Source organism: Zonotrichia leucophrys, chromosome 6 (genome assembly GCF_028769735.1).
Source record: "Zonotrichia leucophrys gambelii isolate GWCS_2022_RI chromosome 6, RI_Zleu_2.0, whole genome shotgun sequence".
Lineage (NCBI taxonomy): Eukaryota > Metazoa > Chordata > Aves > Passeriformes > Passerellidae > Zonotrichia > Zonotrichia leucophrys.
In genome coordinates this window covers 18,669,688-18,690,921 of record NC_088176.1, presented here as the reverse complement: position 1 = coordinate 18,690,921, position 21,234 = coordinate 18,669,688, and the positions used below count along the sequence as shown (strand labels likewise).

At 45.2% G+C, this 21,234-nt stretch overlaps 1 protein-coding gene across 5 annotated transcripts in view; it reads left to right on the top strand.

Annotated features, from left to right (window-relative positions):
- Window positions 1-20,525, top strand: part of SEC31B (SEC31 homolog B, COPII coat complex component) — a 35,109-nt gene extending 14,584 nt beyond the window's left edge. For 2 of the 5 annotated variants that reach the window (XM_064716369.1, XM_064716368.1), the window contains exons 10-27: window positions 53-205; window positions 946-1,176; window positions 2,602-2,676; window positions 3,217-3,297; window positions 4,227-4,335; window positions 4,720-4,898; window positions 5,549-5,675; window positions 6,752-6,897; window positions 8,292-8,465; window positions 9,088-9,270; window positions 9,983-10,199; window positions 10,569-10,892; window positions 11,930-11,968; window positions 14,709-14,767; window positions 16,002-16,148; window positions 16,567-16,683; window positions 18,077-18,148; window positions 18,673-20,525. In XM_064716369.1, coding sequence (XP_064572439.1) covers window positions 53-205; window positions 946-1,176; window positions 2,602-2,676; window positions 3,217-3,297; window positions 4,227-4,335; window positions 4,720-4,898; window positions 5,549-5,675; window positions 6,752-6,897; window positions 8,292-8,465; window positions 9,088-9,270; window positions 9,983-10,199; window positions 10,569-10,892; window positions 11,930-11,968; window positions 14,709-14,767; window positions 16,002-16,148; window positions 16,567-16,683; window positions 18,077-18,148; window positions 18,673-18,852 — 2,613 coding nt within the window. In that variant the 3' untranslated portion in view covers window positions 18,853-20,525. The remainder of the gene's footprint in view (window positions 1-52; window positions 206-945; window positions 1,177-2,601; window positions 2,677-3,216; window positions 3,298-4,226; window positions 4,336-4,719; window positions 4,899-5,548; window positions 5,676-6,751; window positions 6,898-8,291; window positions 8,466-9,087; window positions 9,271-9,982; window positions 10,200-10,568; window positions 10,893-11,929; window positions 11,969-14,708; window positions 14,768-16,001; window positions 16,149-16,566; window positions 16,684-18,076; window positions 18,149-18,672) is intronic. The other 3 variants (XM_064716370.1, XM_064716372.1, XM_064716371.1) reach the window with 3 other exon arrangements.
- The last annotated feature ends 709 nt before the right edge of the window (window positions 20,526-21,234 follow it).

The following is a 21,234-nucleotide window of genomic DNA, read 5'->3' as shown; positions in this document are numbered from 1 at the left end:
CATACAGAGAGGAATTGAATTATATTTTCTTGCCATTTCCATCTGATTCTAGATATCTTCCTCCTTCAACAACCTGGATCCCTTTGGCACAGGACAGAGCCTTCCTCCTCTGCAGGTGCCAGAGCAAGTAACTCAGACCACCTTGATTCCACCATTAAAAAAACCACCCAAGTGGATTCGCAGACCTGTGGGGGTTTCATTTGCAGTAAGTGAATGGAGCATCCTTAGCTGAAAATGCAATAGATGTCTTGTCTTGTGACACAGTCCTTTGCTTTGACTGGAGAAACCTGTTGCTAGTTGTTTTAATGCCTGTTTAAGGTGCATTGTAGTGTCCCATGAAGTGAAGTTTGTTTACTCTCAATATTCAGGTATATTTTCAACAAGAAAGAGTCCTGTAGCAGAGAATAGGAGATTATAAGTAAAAGTCAATATAATCTAAGAAAAATTTGTATAAGCTGTCCTTGCAGGCTGGCATGCATTCCCATTCTCCTCTGTCTCTTTCCTGTCCAGGCATTTAATTTTCCTTGCATCTTTGCTCCTAAATTGGATGGCTGAATTGTTCTTTTAGCCTATTGTTTGATTTGTTCTTTGCCTGTCTAGTGCCTGCTCTTCACCTGATAGGTTTTATCATGGCAGTCTGCCTCTCCATGTAACAAAAGAACTAAGAGTTCTGTTCAAGGGTACTTTTTCCTCTGTGCCTCTCTGGCACTTGCAGTTGGCTAGGCCTGATCAGATATGCACAAGTGTCAAGTTTATCAGTGTTCAGTTCAGCTAAAGGGCTAGTAATGGGAGCTCCCTCAGTGCTCACACCATCCATGCACACTAAACTCTTGGGTTCCCTGTGATCACTGCTGGAGCTTGGGTCTGTCTTGGTAAATGAAGAACTGAGAAGCTTTTACCTTTGTTTATAAGAATACTTACTGTATCTCCCTCTGTCATTCTCAGTTTGGAGGAAAACTGATTACCTTTGGTCTAACCAAAGCTCCTGGACAGCAAATGCAGCAGACTTACCCACACCAGGTATTCATCAGTCAAGTCACTACTGAAACTGAATTCCTACTCCGATCCAAAGAACTGCAGATGGCCTTGCAGTCAGGGAACCTCCTTGATTACTGCCAGGGCAAGATCCAGACAGCCAAGCTGCCATTTGATGAGAACCTTTGGAACTTCTTGAAGGTAGGATGGCTGTGGTGAAATACAGAGATCAGTTCTTCTGTGGTCCTGGGGTGGAATATGGTCCTCTCTAGCCCTTTATATTCCTGTTCTTTAAAATATAAAATGGAATTGAATGAATATACTTCTTATTTTTCTAAAGAAAGTTGAGGTCTTGGAGGTTGTCTTGGTTTTCATTAGGAATGGTCTTTTCAGTGGACTTGTTTGGGCTTCCTGAAACAGGATCTTTTCAACTCAACACACTGCCAAGCTATATCTGCCTGCAACCTGTGGAGCTGTACATTGTTAATTTTCAAGGTGAAGTCCAAATGGACAATTAGATACCCAGAAGAAAGGAGAGAGCTGTGGTGGCATGAGGACTCACTAGCCTTTGTAGACAATTTGGTAGGATGAGAGTTTGGTAATAAGAAAAGGTCATCCTTCTGAAGAGGCAGGGCTTAGTCTTGGCATTTGTTTACAGACACTTGTAGCAGACTGTGTGGAGGGCAAAATATTGAGATATTTGCCCCAGTATTATATTTGAGTGGGGAATCTTGAACAGGATGGCCAGCTCTTAATCTAGGTGGTGAAAGTGTTCTCCATTGCAACAATGTCTTTGGTTGCATTAAATGAGATGCATCAAACTGTCATTTTGGGTCCCTTTTTATAATCCATCTGGTGTGTGGTCCTGAGAGACCACTCCAGCACATAAGGGATATATTACAATTGATTGTCTTAAACTACAAACTAGGCTTCTGTAAAAAAGTGTCCTGCAGCACCATTCCTGCTTCTGCAGGAACAGTTTCTGAAATGGACTGTTTACAAGCATCATACACATGTACAGTCTGATCATTTGTGTAGAAGAAGCAGCATGGGAGTTAACTGAGACAGACAGATTCTCATTGCAGAATGTAAACCATGCATTAAAGCATATAAATAGTGCCTGTCAATTAGGCTGTGTGCAGCCTGTGGGAATTTTTGGGAGTGTCTGAAATCCTCAGCCAGGGAGCTTCTGTAACAGTTAACTAATTCTTGTGACTTAGCTAGCAACTCAGCCAGCTAGCAGTTCAGGCAACCACCTTGTTTCAGTTTCATCCAGATTCAAATCAGTCAGTTTTCTTTGTGAAGAGATTAGCTTGGCAATTCCTAGATTATCCAGAAAATTAATGACCAAGTATACTAGGTATGTATACAGTTGTGATCTTGATACACAGTTGTACCTCAGTTGTAACTGTGGCAAACTTGAGTTTTGCCCATTTATCATGATTATAACTTAAATTCCATACATCTTTACACAATAGTTATTAGGTGGACTTTTCATAGTTCAATTCTTTATCTATTAACTGAGCTCTGAACTTTGCTGCTGCCAGAAGCAGCTAACTATTATCAGTGTGTAGATGTCTATGATATTACATTTTTTTTGTCTTTTTAATATCCATTGGGACTCAGGTGAATTTGGAGCAAGAGTCCAGGACTAAACTTCTCAAGCTGCTGGGCTACAGTAAAGAGGATCTGCAAAAAAAGGTAAGGGGTAATTTCCAATAGATAGAAACCTTTACAGGACTAAAGCTGCTGCAGGAGGGTTGTGGGGTCCTGCTGGAACTGAGCAAGTGATCTCACAACACACAAATGACCAAAGTGTGTGAAGTTTCTGCTGGAAGTCACATGAAGTATACCCCACTAAAAAGCAAATGCAGCACTTGTGCAGCCAAAGGGATCTTGAGCTCAGTTATCTTGGTTTCAGTTGTTGGTGCACTGGGGAGTGTTCAACAACTGTGCAGTTGTGAGAGCTTCTTTTAGCATTCAGCTGTCTGCGTCTCAGGGGATTCTTCAACCAGGAAGAAGGTGACAGGTGGAGACAGTCTGGCATAGTACTGATGGATAATGCTCTGAAAAGGATAAATAGTCACTGATAGGCAGCCAGCCAGGAATAGGGTGAAATGGAAGTTTTCAAACAGGTGAAAGAGGTGGGGGAATTGTGTCTGGGGCTTGCCAGTCTCTTGGTAGTTTTGCTGTCCAGGTGCTTACTTTGCTTTACTCTGTGTGTGTCTGTTACTTTTCTAGATTGCCTCATGTTTGAGTAATGGGATCCCAGATAAACAGCCCCTTCCTGAGGCAGGTGATACAAATTCTGCTCCAGATCAGGTATGTCCTGTACATCTTGCCAGCTTGGGAGAGCAGAGGAGGGCAGAATGAACTGGAAGGCCTAATTCCAACCACAGCTTGTTGGGCTCAGTGCTGGCATTGCAGAGGGCAGTTCACAGGCCTATCAAACCCTCACAGGGTCAGACTAAATGATAATAACTTTCCCTTCTGGCTTTAAAACTAACCAGTGAACAATGAAGGACTCCTGGCTATTATTCTTGCAAGAAGGTTTGCTTCACCTGTGTTGATTTCTTCAGTGGTAGAATTAGCCTCACCCCAGCTTAACTTGAGGCTACTGTTCTGGATTTCCTCTGTGGAGCTTCTGCTGTGTTATTTCTTTCTTTTTCACCTCTATCCTCTGAAATGTATTTTGCACATAATTTTGGGATGTCCATCTTCAGATGCCTTCCAAGGCCTGGTTCACTGTAATCTTTTCTCCTCTGAGGTATCTAAAACTTATATCCTCTGATTAGTAATCACTTTCACAAGCCTCAAACACTGGCTGAGATATTCTAGGAGTAGCAATTGTGTCCTGCATTTCAGTAAAGCACCACGCATGGCTGTGATCCAACCTGTTATTTACAGATTTTACTTGTTGTTCTTGTCTCTGTTCCATCCAAAATAGTTCAGCTTGCTCAAGGGTTGACACTTGAGTTGATGAATGCTGCCCAGCAGTACTGTTGGCATTGCATGTCTTGCACCATCAATCTCCTAAGCTTTGCCAATTGCAGCACTGCTCTCGCTGCTTCCCTTGTGAAACTGTGCAGATTGATTGCACAGTGACAGGAGTTTCCAAATTGAAATTAGATTTATATGAGGACACACAGCCAAATGGAGAGCAGCCCATCCCACCCTGTAATCCACTAAACTGTTTTGGGTAGAATATGTGTGTGCAGTGAATTAAATAAGCTCTTGCACTTTCTGCACAGCTTTTGATGAATTCCAGCGATGATGTAGCTGCTGTTTCTTCCTCTTCAGCCTTTTTTGATAACCTCATCCCACAGAATATGAGCACATTGGAGATTCCTGTCACAGAAGGTATGTTACATAAAGAGTGTTTCTGCCCTCTTAGGAAAAGGGGAGAGAAGGGAAAACCAGAAAATTCAGAGAGACCAGGAAGAATCTAGTTCACAGCAGCAAATGGATACTTTTAAAACATATGACCCCTTCAAGTGTTACGCAGCATATCACATTGAGTATAGAAATACTTCTTCCAGATGAGAGAACCATTAAAAATTTAGAAGATTGTTCTAGATGATGGAAGACCTAGAGTCAATTCAGTGGGTTTTTTTGAGTTTGCAAATTTTCTTTTAGGTGGGCTTTTAGCTGTTACTGCTTTTTACTGCCTGCTCTTTAAGACAAGCACCATCAGTGCATCTGAGTGATGACTCTTTGGGTTGACTCTGCTTCTCACCTCTGTAGACACAGATGGACTCATCAGCCAAGCCCTTTTGTTGGGGAATTTTGAGGGTGCAGTGGAGCTGTGCATGCGAGCAGAGCGCTTTGCTGATGCCATCATCTTAGCCATAGCTGGTGGGGATAACCTCCTGAGGGAAACCCAGAAGCGCTACTTTGCCAAGCGGAAAACAAATCTATCCGTGGTGAGTGATGGCTTTGTGTACACACTGAGCAGGGGAAGGTGTGCACTGGCTTGCCAAATGTTTCTCTGAATATATGTGGAAATGCTTTCTCTTCAATGAAGGAAGGAGAATGTCAGCAGAATCTGTTCATCTCCTATTGCATTTACTCTAATATCTTGGTAGTTTTATGGCAATTTTACATAGTATGTCTGTGTTCTCCATTCCTTTTTTTTTTTTAATAATGGTTTCTGTTTCAGCTTCTCATGCTTGTAATCTGTGGTGCATTCTGCCCCTTAACAGCTCAACTAGGAAGTTCCTGGCTTATTAATTTACAAATGGGGAAGTGTAACAGAGGTTGGGATATCTTAACACTGTGCTCCCTGTCATTGATACCAGCTGCTCTGAAACAAGATACGTGTTAGATCTTTAATCTTGTCTTGTGTGGCTGTTTCCATATTCTTTAAAGTGTTTTGTTGGGCTTTTTTACTTTTCTTAGAGGCATCAGGTTCCAATTACTGTTAAGGTAGGGATACTGAGATTGTTGCACCTTAATATACAGTGAGTGTAGTAGCCTCGACTTGGTGGAAAGCGTGTTTGAACGTGAGCTGTTACTTAGACTGTCAGCTTATCTTTTTCTTCAGTGAGTGACAGGTCTTCTGCTTCCCTTACAGCTGCTTTCCTCCATTGTGCAGCAGAAGTGGCAAGATATTGTTTGCACTTGTGATCTACAGAGCTGGAAGGAGGCACTGGCCATCTTGTTAACATACTCAAAGCAGGAAGACTACACTCAGCTCTGTGGTATGCAGTGTACTATGTTTTGATACAATTTCCCTTGCAGAGGGTACCTCTGGACTGATAACAGAAAGAAGTGGGTAGAGTTAAGAAAAGGAAGCACTTCTTACTCATTACAGCTACCTGGAACTTAAATAAGTGTGGGGTGTTGAGTTAGGAGAATGATAGGTGCACACTGTAGCTGAGAATCATGGAGTAAAATTGTGTATGTGGGTATTTCCTGTGACCTCTAGGAGCAGCATGGAAAAAAAACCAAGATAGCTGCTATCCCTTGGCTGAGACATGAAGAGGGTGATTTTTATTCCATAGAGAAGGGTATTTCATTTACAATAAAAGGTCCAGTGGGGCTTCATTCCACCTAAAACAGGTTTCAGCACCCTACTATTGCCTGGAAATTCCCACACCTCTTTTGGAAATTAAAAAAAAAAAAAAGTGTTGGATTTTTTTCACTGAATTCATCTGTCATTTCTTTCTTTTATGTGTTTGGGCAGACATAAAAATTGGCAGATGTATAAAAGTAGGTTTTTTTCAACCAGGTTGTCTTTGGGTTTCCTTCCCATTTCTCTGTTATCCAACAGTTATGCAATGGAGCTGGTGAAGGGTCTAGATCTCAAGTCTTATGAGGAGCAGCTGAGAGAACTGGAGTTGTTTAGCATGGAGAAAAGGAGGATTGGAGTGGCCTTACTGTTCTCTACAATCACCCAAAAGGAGGTTGTACTTCTCCAAAATAGCAAGTGACAGGAGAAGAAGAAACAGCCTCAAGTTGCACCAGGGGAAGTTTAAATTGGACATTAGGAAAGCCACCTACACTCAATGGGTTGTCAAGCATTGGGACAGACTGCCCAGGGAACTGATGGAGTCACCATACCTGGAGTTATTTATAAAATAAGTATATGTGGCACTTAAAATCTTGATTTAGTGGGACTTAGCAGTGCTAGGTTTATAGTTAGACTCAATCTTAATGTTCTTTCCTGATCTAAATTATTCTATGATTCTAATTAGGTGCAGATTCAAAGCACTGGGGTTAATGAGCTCTTCCAAAGGGTCGTATGTTAAATGTTGGCTGCATCTCTTCTCTCTAGACATGTTGGGTGCCCGCCTGGAGTCAGAGGGAGATGCAGCCCTGTCCAATGATGCCTGCCTCTGCTATATCTCATCAGGCAATGTGGAGAGGCTGGTGGAATGTTGGGTAAAAAACCATGAGACTTCATCACCACTTGCCCTACAGGTACAGGTGCTATGATGTTGGTTTGACTCCTCTTTAGGCTGGTCTGGTAGCCCTGAACTGCCTGCATTTTCCCATCAGGGTATCTGGCTTCCAGCAGAGAGTGGAGACCTGTTTGTACTCACCCAGGTATCTCCTTCCTAGCCTGGGTTATGAGCCTACTTCAAAAGGAGGCTTGCACTCTGAATCAGTCAGGGTTTGTGTGTTTACACTGCATGTAAATCCAGCCATAGACAGGAGTTACAGCCTACTTGCCTCTCTTACGTACTGATGTAATTTCTGAGCTTCCTTTTGGTCAGGGAAGTTTGAGCTATACCCTTTTTTTTACTGGTAGTAGCCTGGAATACATTTGCTGCTGTGCTTGTCATGTACAACTTAATGCTGCAGTTATCTGGCTGTACCATCAGAACGGCCTTAGCAAATAAAATGGAGTCTGGATCATGATATTCCCACTGCAAGTTGAATGATCACATATGGGAAGTCACACCTTGCAGATAAATCAGGACTTCTAAGTCAATGTTATTACCTACCTCTCTTCATTCCTGTTGATTATTTCACAGAATAATCCCAGTTGGAAGGGACCCACAATGATGGAGTCCAACTCTTAAGTGAATGGCTCATATGGGGATTGAACCCACAACCTTGGTATTACCAGCACCATGCTCTGACCAACTGAGTTAATCTCAGTAATCTGTTACCCTTAAACCAGTCCTGGCTAAGTGACTAAGCCCTGTTGTGTCTGTCACTTGCTAGAATGAACTAGACAAGTCTTCCACTTGGATATCTGCAGATAATGCCCTCTGCTACAGAGTTCCCTGGTTTTGTAATCCCACTACTGAGTAGAGGCAAAAAAAGGCATCTTCAGCACTCCTGGTTATTTCTGAAACTGGTCCCCTCCTGGTTGCCAGATATCAGCATGTATCATTCTCCAGCTGTAAAGACTGCTTTCATTCCTAGGAGTTGAAGGAGTTTTGAGTAACTAAAACACTTCTGGTCCTTTTGCCAGCAGTAGTAGTTTTTTTCTAGTGAATTTCTCTTGATATGGTTTTAAGCCTTCCTCTTCCAAGTTGATCGCCTGTAACAACAGAAGCCTACTAGTAAAATTATCACAGTTGATTGGAGCAATCTTGTGGCTTCTGGTTTTCTTTTTTCCCCTTACTAATAAAGTAGCAATGTCAGGATTTGCTTCCTGGTTCCTCTTTTTCTCCAAGTGCATCTGAGGAAATGGTTATCAGTGACAGTATTTGGTGCAGAGGGGAGTAACTTCTGTCCACATTGGCCCTGATGTCAACTGAAAGTTGGGAGAGCTATCTGGTATTGTCTCAGCATGAGAAGGACCAGTAAAACCAGTCAGATTCTAAGTAGTCTGATTTCTTCCTTCTCCCTGTATTATTCAGGATCTTGTAGAGAAGGTGATGGTGCTGAGCAGGTCCATTGAGATGCTCCGAGGCACTGCAGCACCAGCACCAGGCCCTGTCTTGGCAGAACGAATCACCCAGTATGCCAATCTCCTGGCTTCACAAGGATGCTTGGCAGCTGCAATGAATTACCTACCCAGCAGCTCTAGAGAGGTGAGTGAGCAGCAAGCTGTTGTGGGAAAGAGTACTATGGGGGGAAGACTGTATGAGAGAGAGCTGGGGTTTTGTCATGCATCAGGACTTAAAGTTTCACCTTAGTTATGCTAACTTGAGAATAGAGGGTGAAAGGGGAAGGTATTCCAGGATATGGGTTTTGTCTTCATTTGCATTTTCTTTGTAGTGCTTTTGATTCAAGGAAAAGGAAAGAGTTATAGAACTGTAAAATGGTTGATGCAGAACAACATTGGGAAGCAGCTTGCCAGGGAAGCTGCCTCTCTTCTTGAAACTAGCTTGTAGAGGAAGGGAATGAGGAGGTCACCTGGCAGTTTGAAGTAAATCCATCTGGTGCCTAAATGTGGATAGGGGTTGGGGAGGGAATACTATAAAGACTGGGGGAAGGATTAGGGAGACTTCATCTGCCTGATAGTATGGCAGGTGATGTCCCAGATTGTCATTTACCATTTGTTGAGATTTTTTTTCCTGGTGGCTGTTGGGGACATGGTTAGTTTTGCAGTTTGATTCATAGTGCTTTAGGTCAGGGTCTGCTTAAATGCCTCCCCAGCATTTTCCATCTGGGGCTCTCAAAGTGCTTCTTCTAAAGCAGAGTTTGTTTCAGCTCCTGATTGAACAGCTCCGAGACCGGCTCTTTCATGCTCAGGGAGAGAGTGTGGGTGATCAGCAGCCACCCCCTTTTCCCTATGCTCGTGTCAACGTAGGGGTCATCAAACCCGCAGCAGCCAAGGGTGCTTCCATCCTTGAAGGAGCAGCCCACAAAGCAGGTCCCAGACATCCAGAGAAGGTAGGCCCTAAACTCAGGTGTTCATGGCTTGGGAAAAGGGAAGAAGGCTACTGGGTTGTGGAAGGCACAAGAAGTAATATCAGATGGCATCAACTGCAGACACTGAGGAACTCCTCATTGATGTCCTTCACTGGAGCAAAAACGAGCTCTGTGGCAATCCAAAAGTCAGCAGCCTGGCGTCTTTTCACAAAGCCCTGTCCTACATGCAGTCCCAGGAGGAGAATGTTACAAGTGTAGTGATCCACTGAGATCTCAAATCTTAAGGTGAAAGGGGCTGGGGTCATTTTGCTATTCTCATTTTACCCCGATATCTTAGTAAAATTAGTGTAGTATGGCTTCACAGCTTCATCTCAGTTCTTGCACAAGAAGACTGTTTACAAAGTTTTGCTTTGTAAATAATAATCTCTTTATTCCATTGTTGTTCCTTCATTATTTCCTCCTGGTTGTGCTTCCAGGAAGTCATTATATGGGAACTTGCTCCTGAGGACTAATCCTTTTGAGAGATGGAGAATACTCTGAAAGAGTGTGATGCTCATCATGTTGAGCAAGTTACGTGGTGGGAAAGGCCTTTGATTGAGTGCATCCAGGGCACCACCAACAGCAGCAGCTTCTGTTGCCTGAGAAGTGACAGAGATAGAAATTGCATCTGCTAGTATTGTGTATGCATATGACTCTGTTGGCCATTTGCAAATTCTTTGTTTTTTGATTGCAGCCCAACTATCCGTCGTCATTTGCCCCTTCAGCAGCATCTCAGCCTTCAGTGCCTTCCCTCTTCACACCTCAGCCAGTGCCAGCAATGCCTGTGACACCTCACCATGTTGCCCCTCCCCAGGCCAGCACAGGTCCACAAACAAGTGTCTATTCCAGAGACACATACCCATACCCACAGTACAACTTGGGCTTGAATCCAGCAACTGTCTCAGGGCCAGGTAAGCATTGTCTGATACTTGTGTCTATTTCTAGGTTTTCTAAGACTAAAGCCTTCCACGCGGGTGGCCGCTCTAGTTTTTTACTCACAGGCCTATTGTACTGACAAAGAACAAGTCAGCTGTCTAAGAGGCTTCTCAGTGCTTCTGACAGATCTAGTTGTAGTAACTGTTGCTGCATGTGTGCTGATAGGGGTGGAAAAGCCACAGCTGGCTTGGTGGCAGTTTCACTGATGTAGCCTGGGCTAGCGGGGCAGGAATATTACAGGATATGGCTTGAAGAAGGGAAGGCTTATTACCAAGAAGGATAGTGTCATGAGTAGTTGGCACATGAAACAAGTGATGCTGATACACTCCCTTTGTTGTCTGTAGCTGTGTCACAGTCTCAGCCATTTGGACCGATGGGAGTCAGACCTGTTGGTCCTGCTCATTTCCCCAGTCAGCCCTCTCTGCCAGGACAGTTGATGCCCATGACATCTCCTGGTGTTCCACCACCCAGACCTGCCCTCTTCACTCCAGCCTCAGCCCCATCATCTCAGCTTCCTGCAGCCTGTCCTCTCCCTCCAGCAAGCCAGTCTCCTCTAGACTTCTCTTCAGCACCTTTCAACTGCCCCATGAACATGGGTTATCCTCAGGGAGGTCCTGGAGCTCCATCTACTAAACCACTGCCAGCAGCCATTCCTCCTCCTCCCACAGGTAAGTACTGCTTGTGTGACGTGTGTCCAGGACAAGCCCAGGAGGGGTTTGCAGTGTGTAATGGACATGGATCTTCTGAGGTCTGGTCTGTCTCTGTAAAGAGTGAATGTGGTGTTGAGGCAGACATTACAGGCAGAGAGTGCTGAGTCTTGCTGTGGTGGTGGAACACAACAATGCTGACAGTTTCTTTCAGCCTGCTCAGTTGTTCTGTCTCGCAGGTTGTGGTTGCAAGATGATGTCTCTTCAGGTTCTCAGTGCACCCTGAATAGTCATCTACTCCAAAGGCATCTGCTGTGATGGAAAGGGTGGTGGTTCCCATGGAATGCCTGATGGAAGGTTTGCTCATCTCACCCTTGCTCATGCAACTTACATGAGAAGCGTATTTGAAATGGTGGGAGAGCTTCCCTGTCCATGAGATACTCCTTAGTTAGCTTCAGGACTAAATTCCTCTGTCTGCTGTGCTCTAGGGCTACCATTTTCTTTCTGTTGTCATAAAGGACTTGTCTGGGAATCACTTCTGGATTCCTCTCTGCGGTGTTTTAGACCCCTCTGGGTCTATAGTTTGAATCCAGTCTATCATGTGAAGCCCTTGCTAGCATGATGAATAGAAAGAGTGTTATTGGACCTAGTTCCCCATTTGTGGGCATTCCTTCTATTTCCCAGAATATCTGGTGTTTATTAATTCTCTGTTTGCTGTCTCAAGGGACAGGCTTAACCAGGCTGTGGAGATCCCTAACAACAAGGCTGACAATCCATAGATTTTTGAGCAGATGCTTCTACAAGCCACATGTATGCTGAGAGTGAAGGACTGAGGCTATGATGTTTACCTCCACCTGAAATTCTTTGCTGACCCGTGTTTATCCAAGGATAGCAAATCCCACTGTGTGAAGTCTGTGGGGACTACACACCAAAGGCTCTAAGCCACAGCTGGACAGATTCCTTCCTGAAAAGCTTTTTGGCATAGTAGTCCAGTGAAATTACTCACTGAATTAAAGCTGTTGGTGATTATGCCTTTTCCACCCTGCCTTGATTTTCAGGTTTCTTCCCTTGGCTAGATCCCCACACGGATCATGCAGGTAGTACCCAGAGAAACCTCCAGACCTGTGGGGCAGACAGTGTTGCTGCTTCCAGTGAAATGCATGTTTTGATGTGTGTGCATGTGTGCATGCTCACTGCTGTTTGTTGTTCCCTTGCATGCCTAGGGAGCTGTCCAAGTGGGGTAGGGAACATACCTGTCCTGAAAACTAGTAAGTGACAGCTGGGGATATTGGAAGTGAAATAAAAGTACTATGCTATTACTCATGAGTTTGGATACAGAAAATAATGTCTCCTGCTTCTTCCTTCTCTATTTCCCTCCAGTTCTGGAGGTATTAGACCATTTTTAGTCTCTATCTTTTCAGGCAGTTGCTGGGCCAGCAGGACAGGGAAGCAGACAGTTTTCCTGTCTTGGTTGTCTAGGTGAGGAACAGGCCAGTGGTTGTAATTCATCCCTCCTTGTTACTCTCCCAGCCTTCTGCATGGTTTTGCTTGTGCTTTCCTCCGGTGGTTTGGAAGAGGTGGACTCCCAATAGAAGCAGTGGTGGAGCAGAGCTTCCCAAGCAGAATTTGGGGGCTCTCTTCCAAGGGGAACTGGAAATCCCTTTTGGCTTTAGTTAAAGAGTGAGGTTTAGCTTTGAATCTTAGTTTGACTGTGGGGGAAAATTTGGACCCAAGGGGTTTTCTGACTGATACTTTGTACTGATTTCTCTCCTTGATATTCATTGGTGTTGGAAGGTAGTCATATTCTAATCTACATTGTCAGTGGAGTAATGTCTTTGTGGGCTGTCTGTTCTGATTGCTGCCCTTTGGCAGGACCATCTATCTACCAGGCACAAACATCACAGCTTCATTTAGGAAATTCAACTCAGTTTCTCCGTATTAAGGGAAGCTGATTCCACAGCAAGGATTTCAACCACTTCTTTAGGCTGAAGATGCCCTTCAGGAATTCACTACTGAGAAATGCCCTTCTCCTTGGCAGCATTTGCCCCTGGTTTTAATGGCAGCGTATGGCATGCTTGGTTCAGCAGTGCAAACTGGCTTCCTTGAGAGTGCTTTCTTGCTTGCTATTATTGTTCTGGTTTTGATTTGTATTTCTCTTAATCAGAAAAGGGACTGTAAAATCACTCAATCTGACTGGCCAAAACTGTTTGCTCTGGACATTCCTGAACATAGTATCTACAGCTCATGAACATTATTACTAACACAATGAACAGACACCTCCACTTGCAGAAATCCCAAGTTCCTGTGAGTGTCAGGGACAGGGAGAAGGACAACAACATGTTGGCTCATCTCCTTTCTGGCCAGGATAATCCCTGATTCCAGCCTCTGATGGTCTTGTGTTTTCTAGGACAGGCATTGCTGGAGACTGCTGCCATGGGGCACTCCTTTCAGGGATGGTGAGAAATCCTATTTCACAAGTAGCATAGGGAAGATAGTATTTCACCCCAGAAAAATGCACCAGGGTCTGTTGTCTCTCATGTCTGATGATTAAATGCCTGGCTTAAAGAGTATAATTTAAATAGCTGTTTCCAGTGAGGATACAGAGTGCCACTGGGTTGGAATAGTGCCAAGGACTGCTGGGCCACAGACTCTGTGGGGGCCAGCAGAGTTCTAGGGCACAGAATCCCCAAGCTAGAAATAGGTGCCAACTTAATTAAACTTCTGATCCAAACTCATCAGAGAGCAAGTCTTGAAATCATGGGAAAAGGGAGGGCAAAAAGAGGCTGCCAGGATTTTAATAATAAAGGTAATTAAAGTAATGAAGCACCTTTGCATCTTTCCCCTGCGATTTTTAAAGCTCAGTTCAGGATCAGTAGCTCATTAAGTGTGGCTCTGAGCTCCAGCAATTCTGATATTGACCCCTTAGAATTCCTCTGTTTTCTCACAGATTATTCCTTCTCATGGGCTTGAGGTTATTAATACTGGGGTTTTGTCTAAAGATGCAGGTACCTTTACAGGACAGCAGCAGACAAGGTAGTTGCAATTTGACCTTTGCAGAATGAAGAGTGGATGCAAGTCTTTTGATGTCATGTTGTCTGATGGATTTTAAATTACCTGGAGTGAGGTCAGGGTACCACAGAAGCATCTGCTGAGATACCCTTCTGCTCCCAAAGCATTTACTGGTTAAGTCTATTCCCTTCTATTTGGCAGTCAGCAAATTTTGCTAAGCTTTGGTTCTGAACATGATTTTGGAAGGGAACCCACCCCTAAATCTTTCTTCCTTTATCAGAACAGCCTGTATTGCTTTGAACTGCCACCATGAGCATTCCTGTGAGTACTGGTCAGAAGCCCTCTCACCTGTAGCATGGCTCTTGCTGTGCTATCACAGTGCCATATTCTCTGGGGAACCCCAAGAAGTTTCTGAAATGTGAGGTGCACACTTAGCAGGTCCTCACCAAGGTTCAGGCCTGACTCTGAGGCTGACTTCTGCAGCTTATACAGAATCCAGAAAGCTTCAGGTAGTTAGAAAAAAAGTTTCCTGTGTGGGAGTGGGTATGTGCCAGTTCAGTCTGATCAGACATCACCTCATTAAGGCTGTGCACACACTAGGACACTAAGAATGAAACTAAGAAAGAGAAGGGAAAGCAAGAGCATCTCATGGGCCTGTGAGCTGGGTTTGAAATTCCTCAGCTGAAACAGTCTAAAGGTGCAATGACAAGGGAATTGGAGCCAAAGGGCCTTCTCCTGAAGGAAGTTCTAAATTGTGCATTAGATTGTGCATTGTTGCTGCAGCCAGCTTCTCACAGTCTGAGGTTTGTGTCTTGTCCTCTGTCCTAGCAGCTCAGGAATCTTGGAGTGATCCCTCTACTGGAAGAGGAAGCCTTCAAAAGAAAAAGGTAAGTTTTCAGCTACAATATGTGTTAGTTGTCTTTTAGCCAGGGAGTTCCATGTGACAGAAACATTCCTGTAAATGCTCGCTGTCAAACTCCGCAGGTCTCTATCCCTGTTGCTCTGTCTACGTCTACACTGCCTTCATGGCTAGGAATGGAGACCAAGCAATCTTGACTCTTTGCCATCCAAAGTCACATGCTGTTCTGCAGGGTGGCTGTTTTGTAATATGGTTATCAGCTCTAATGTTGCATCCTCTGTCAGTACTTCCCAGGCTGCCTACAATGATTTGTTGTTAAAAATACAGATTTAATCTTATGCCCTTGCCTACACAATTTTTTTGATAGCGGCTGAGGAGATCACATTCTCTTCACACCTGACAGCTAGGGGCAGCATTTTCCCTCACAACAGTGATTCTCCTCAGATGCTCGTACCAAATGATAAGGCACTTGTGCCGAGAGAAGCTGGGACAGGTGTAGCTGTGAGCTGCCTGCTGTGCTGGTCCTGCAGCTCTCTGCCTTGTCGTGATTGCACTGGAGGGCCTGTGAGCTGAGCTGTTCTGCAACAAATGCTCTCAGTACCCTGTTTCTATCACTGGTGCCTGCTGGCAGGTGTGATGAGAAGCTTCTTTGGCATCCTTCCCACCCCCCACCCCTCTTCTTTAGCTTGGAACAGACTTTTCGCCCTTTCTTCTGGCAGCATAGCTGGGAACCTGCTTCAGGCTGTGCTCACTACAACAGGATTAGCCTCTTGTTAAAGCCATCTCCTTTTGATCTAGCCCTGTTGGAGAGAATCTGTCATGACTCTCTGGCTTAGCAGGGGCATGATGAAGTGTTTGCAAGAGGAATCTCCCCCCATGTCGTGGGATTTTCCCCAATACTTGCTCAGTTGGACACTTTACTGCTGCTAATCTCTACATTCAGGGCTCGTGCCGTTGCAGAGACCAAGCGGCTTTCTGAGGAGCAGCGCTCTCAGGGGTAACGGATCTGTTTGATTGAGCAATTCCAGAGGGGTTTTCTTGCTGCTGCTTTGACTGTTCATCTAGGATGGAAGAGGAAGGGCCCTATTCTCTGAGTCAGGGGGCTGAAAGAACAAGGATATGTTCTTTCATCATCTTGAGAACCGGAGACTCTTCAAATTAGAAAGGATGTTGAATTTTTTTGTGGAGAAGCAGCCAACCCTTCTTCCTTGGACTTGATTTTCTTTTTTTTTTTTTTTTTTCTTTCCTTTCTTTGCTAACAGTTGCCTGAGAAATTTACTCCTCTGGCCCCCATCACAGCTCCAGTAATGGGCGTGCCTGCTGAACCCCAAGGGATCCATCCTCAGCTATCCAGGTTGCAAGAATCTGGCCAGTCACCCCCAGGAGCACCCAAGGAAGGCAGCCTACAGGTACCAGGGAAAGTGGGGCATTCCCCAGCTACCAGCATCTTGTCAAGTAGAAAAACAACTCAGCTTTTGAGGTTCTTACTACTTGGCAGCTGCAGAGGGCTTATGCTGCTCCCTAGCCCCTACAAAGCATCTCTGCTGAGCATTAGAGGAATTGCCAGGTTGGGAAAATGACACCTGGGTATGGGTGGGAGAGAGCGAGGGAGACCAGGCAGGGCTGTCAGCCTGCTGGGAGTTGAGAATCCAGAGAGGCCTGGAACTATCACGGTCTGAAGATAACCTAACTCTGTGCTTCCAGATATTCTCTAGGTTTGTGAAGGGGTGAAATTCTTTCTGTTCTCTAGTTTGAAGAGGGGAATCTACCTGCTCCAGCCTTTCATGCTCCTGTTGCATTCATTCAGCTGCATTTTTTTTCTGTCAGTATCACCAGCTACCTAGGGAAAGCATTGAGAGGAAGGAGCTGCCCCCTGAGCACCAGGCTTTGAAGGCTACGTTTGAAGGGCTGGTACAACGCTGCTCGGCTGTTGCCACTGATCCAGTAAGTCCTCCCTTCTCTGATATTGGACTTTTTTTTCCCTTAGAGATGTTTGACTGGTGCTTCCTCCTTTTGTTTGGCCAAAGAAAGGAAAAGTCTTGTCCCTATAACCAAGTTAATTTCCATTTGCCTCCTTCCTTTAGGCTGCAGACTTGTTAATCTTTGAGAACTGAGATGCATTCTCTAACTTTTATCCCCTGCTTCTCATTGCCTTCTTGGAGCAATGATTCTGTCCTCCTGGCTCTTTCTTTTAAGGAAAGTAGAAGAATTTACCCAGCTAATTCAGTGGTTTGATCTGCAGACAGTTCCTGCAGAGCTGGTATTACCAGCTATCTATAGACCTTAGAGGGAAAGGCTGACATATCCCAAGTGGAAGAGAAAGCCAAACAATCTTTGTGTCTAAGTAAATGTAATTTCTCCACCCTGGTTCCTGAAAGGCTATTGGCACATGTCACATTGGGTCAATGTGTCAGGCCAGACTGTCTGGAAGCAGAAAAGCAGTGTTTGCACATTGTGTTAGGTTGATAAGTCTTCCCAGGGCTTGGGGCCACTAAGAAGCCTTCCAGAATACCTCTGCTTGATAGGTATTATGATGAACACTCAGCCCAGACTGCTATGCCAGAATCAGGCAATTACAGCAGCATCTTCAGTGTGTTTGCTCTGTGCTTTCTGTGAGTGCAGCATAGCAATTTCTGCAGCATAATCTAAAGGTTCCCTCTATGGACAGAAAGGCCTGTTGGTTTGGGCTTAAGCACTTAGCTCAGGTGGTGGTTGAATAGCTGGCTCAGTATAGCAGTGAACTCCTGTGGCTTCCAGGCCTGTTCCAGCAGTGCCCAGAGCCAGGCATTTGTGTTGGTGGAATAAGTTACCTGTGAGTGGATTATTCAAGATGGGCTTAATGAGGTCAGTCTCATCAGAGCTTCAGTACTCACTTCACACACTTTCCTTGGTGGTTACCCAGAGTGGGAAGGATATTCCCTCTTTTCCCTAAGGAGACCAGGAAGAAACTCTTTCTTGGGCCAGTCAGGGTGAGGCTGTCTGAACACCCCATGGGTCAACTAGTGGATGTTTCTCACACTAGGGAAGTCATCAGTCTATCTTGTGGTCTGCAAGTACTGGCAGAAGGGAGGAATGCCTAGGCTGGGAGATGGGAGAAGGGGCAGTCCATCTTTCTGTATTGGGGAGAGAATATGTATATATGTACATGTATGTATATGTGCAGAGTGAGGGCATGGCTGGCTTGTGTCACAGACCCTGGCTGTCAGAGGCTGAGATGCAGCTGAATGGTAAGGTGTTGTGGAAAGGCAGAGGAAGGGAGGGACTGAGTGAGAGCACTTTGGCTCTGGAGAGGTGCCTTTGGAGCTCTGGCAGACGAGCAATACCTGTTTTGCTTCAGAAAACGCGAAGGAAGCTGGAGGACGCGCTGCAGCGGCTGGAGTGTTTGTACGAGAAGCTGCGCGAGCAGGCCGTGAGTAGATGCCACCTTTCCTTGCGGTCCTGCTGGGGCCCTGAGCACACCTTGGCTCTGGGCTGTGGGTCTTGGTGTCTGTACCAGTGTAACTGGCACATATTCTCTGGGAAGACAAGGGGAGTGCCAAACCTTGTAATGACCATTAATATCTTCTTTCTTAACTTGGCCCAGACATAGTCTAAGGAGAAGTTGAGGAAGTATCTGAAAGGTGCTTTTACCCTTTGAGAAGTATACTGGCACATAGATCCCGGATGGGAAGGGGCAATTGGGAGTGGTTAAGTGTGAACATAGTGTAACTAGCGTAAAAAACTCTGAAGTTGCTGATGCCAGTTGCTGATGCCAGCTGGCAGTTGTAGTCTGGGAAAGCAAGGGGAGAAGCAGCTATTCTTCCTGCCAGTGCTTGACTGTATAGGTGCTGTTTGGTGAAAACGAAGTGGAGAACAGTAATGAAGGGTGTGGAGGGAGAGAGACCTGTGTTATATTGCAGAACATGCTGACTCATTTCTTCTCCCTCTCCACAGCTCTCTCCAAACATCCTCATGGGTCTCCATGAAATTGCCCGATGCATTGAGGCTAAGAACTACCCACAGGGTCTCCTGGTTCACACCCAAGTTGTGAGCAGCAGCAGTTTCAGTGAGGTGTCTGGTTTCATGCCCATCCTGAAAGTCCTCATGACCATAGCAGGCAAGCTGAATGTGTAAAGTGTGGAGCAGCTGGAACAGTGCACACCAGGAGCTGGTGGACTGCCTCACCTGTTGATGTGCTGCAGGTTGTGGACTCTCCTTTTGACTCTGGAGAAATAGATCTGTGCCAGTGCCTGGAACTGTGCTAAGCCTGCACGCCTGGCCCCATCCACTTTCCAGACAGCCCACTGGTGCCTGCAGCTCCTGGAGACTGTTTTTTCTCTCTTCTTTCTTACTAGTCTGAGGCCACTTCTCAGCCCAGGGATCTCAGTTTCAGGCTGTCCAGGTTGCACAGAGGTCCTTCTTCTTCCCTTCTATCCCCAGCACAAAGGGGAAAATCTTTTCCTTCTAGGCTGGCATTGCTTTCTATTTTTCAGGAAACAAACAGGGCTGGTACCTGCAGCACCACCACAGAAGAGCCTCAAGCTCTATTCCCTGCTGCAGAGTAAACTTCCTGAGTGGTAGCTGGGCTGCCTTGGGAACCTAGGCTGGTGTGTCCTCACTCTGTTGGGCTGCGGCAAGAATCTCTCCTGGCTCCTTCTTTCTCTTCATTCTCATCCTTGGCTCACCCTTTCACCCCTCTGCACCCATATCCTGCTACAGCTGAGACTAACTACTAGTCTACTCTGGGCCAGCTTTGGTTCTCTTCTTCACCCAGCTCTCTTGTTTTTAAAAGTCAAGTCTCCTGTTTACCCTCTCTCCACCTTCCTTTGTATCTTTTTCCCCCATCATCTGCAGGCTCAGACCCACAGTGTTTCAGATCCAGGGATAATTTCCCTTTCCAGTTCCTGTGACTCTCATATTCAGTGGGCAGGTTGTGCTCTGTGTGCTTCTCCCCGGAGCCAGTCACATCCTGTCTTGGGGCTAAAACCTGCCCTTTCTGGCTCCTGGCTTTTTTCACTTCTTTTACTTTAGCACAGCTGGACTTTTCACCTACTATTATCTAAAGGCCTCCTACTTCAGGTTTTTCAGATGGCCTAGGGGCTTTAAGAGCAGAAGGGATTGTTTAAGTCCCATAAAGATCTCCCTTGAGCTACCCTGACCAGCCCAGACTTGAGCAGGGAGAGACAGCTCCTTGGTACAGATATGGTGCATTCATACTACCTACAGATAGATGCAAAGGTGGTTCTCAAAGGCCCATTGGCACTGTGGTGGTAGGAATATGCTGCAGGAGGTGATCTTGTCAGGACTTGAAGATACGGATTGTGCTGAGACTTGTCATCACTGTGGCAATTCCTCTGGAAGTAGATGAATGAAGCATATCTGTTCTGAGGAAGAAATCTGGGAAGGTAGATGGGATTTTAGGGCACATCTTTGTGTGTGTTTATTTCCCTCTCTTCCTCCCTCCTTGCCTGCTCTCTCAACATCCTTGTTACTAACCAGGCAGCATAATCATTGATCCACAGCTGAGAGCAAGGCTTATTCCCAAGATTTGGATGCAGCCAGCCCCTATTTGCTCTGCTTGCTGCTTGAGTGATAATGCTATAGTGGACCTGTGGTTCAGTGACATACATGAATCAACTTAGTCTACCATGAGACTTAGGAGGGAGGAGAATCAGAGAAGGGAGGAAGAGGACATTTCTCATTCACTCCTTTCCAGGTCAAAGTGCCTCCTTGTTGCTGCTGTGTTGTTTCTATTGCTGCGGTTTGATGCACTGAGAAATTACAGAACACTGAAATAAAAGCTGTGGTTTGTGATGCTTTTTTTCATAGGCTTGTTACTCTGGCTGCATGAGACTTCCTCAGTCTACATGGCCACCCACAGAGGGGGCAGTTGAGAACTGTGTGGGGCAAACCAGATTTTGGGCTCTGCTGCTATGGGTGGCATTCATCCTGGTGTGGTGAGACCTCAGGTCTTATGCACTCTATAAGGCTGCAGGGTCAGAGCACTGATCTTCTCCAAATGACCTGCATCAGTTGTGACTGTTCATCTGCATCAGACACAAGAAGGCCCCAAACTCAGGTTCTCTTGGGGAATCTCAGCAATGTTTGAGATTTTGCACTTGATATCAAGAGTTGGAAGTATGTGAGTAAGTAAACAGAGAGCCCTTGATGGCATTGTCTCCCATTGGAAATAAATGTTACACCACTGAAGCCATGCAGCCTGAACTAGGTTAAGGATTGGACCTGTGTGGAAATTTATACCCTTGAATTGTCAGTTCTTATCATTAGTTAATAACTTAGGAATCTGTTGGCTGATTTCATTTAATCTTTTAAGGAGGTAAGAAGGAATTCAATTCTGAATTGAAATATAGTATTGTGATAAAGGTGGGGGGATCAAACTTCTTTCTTACAAAAGAAAGAAATTCTGATTTTTTTTTTCTCTCAGTTAGCTAGTATGTATGTACAACCCTGCCAGTCACGAAACTCTGAAATATGAAGGACTGTATTACATGACCC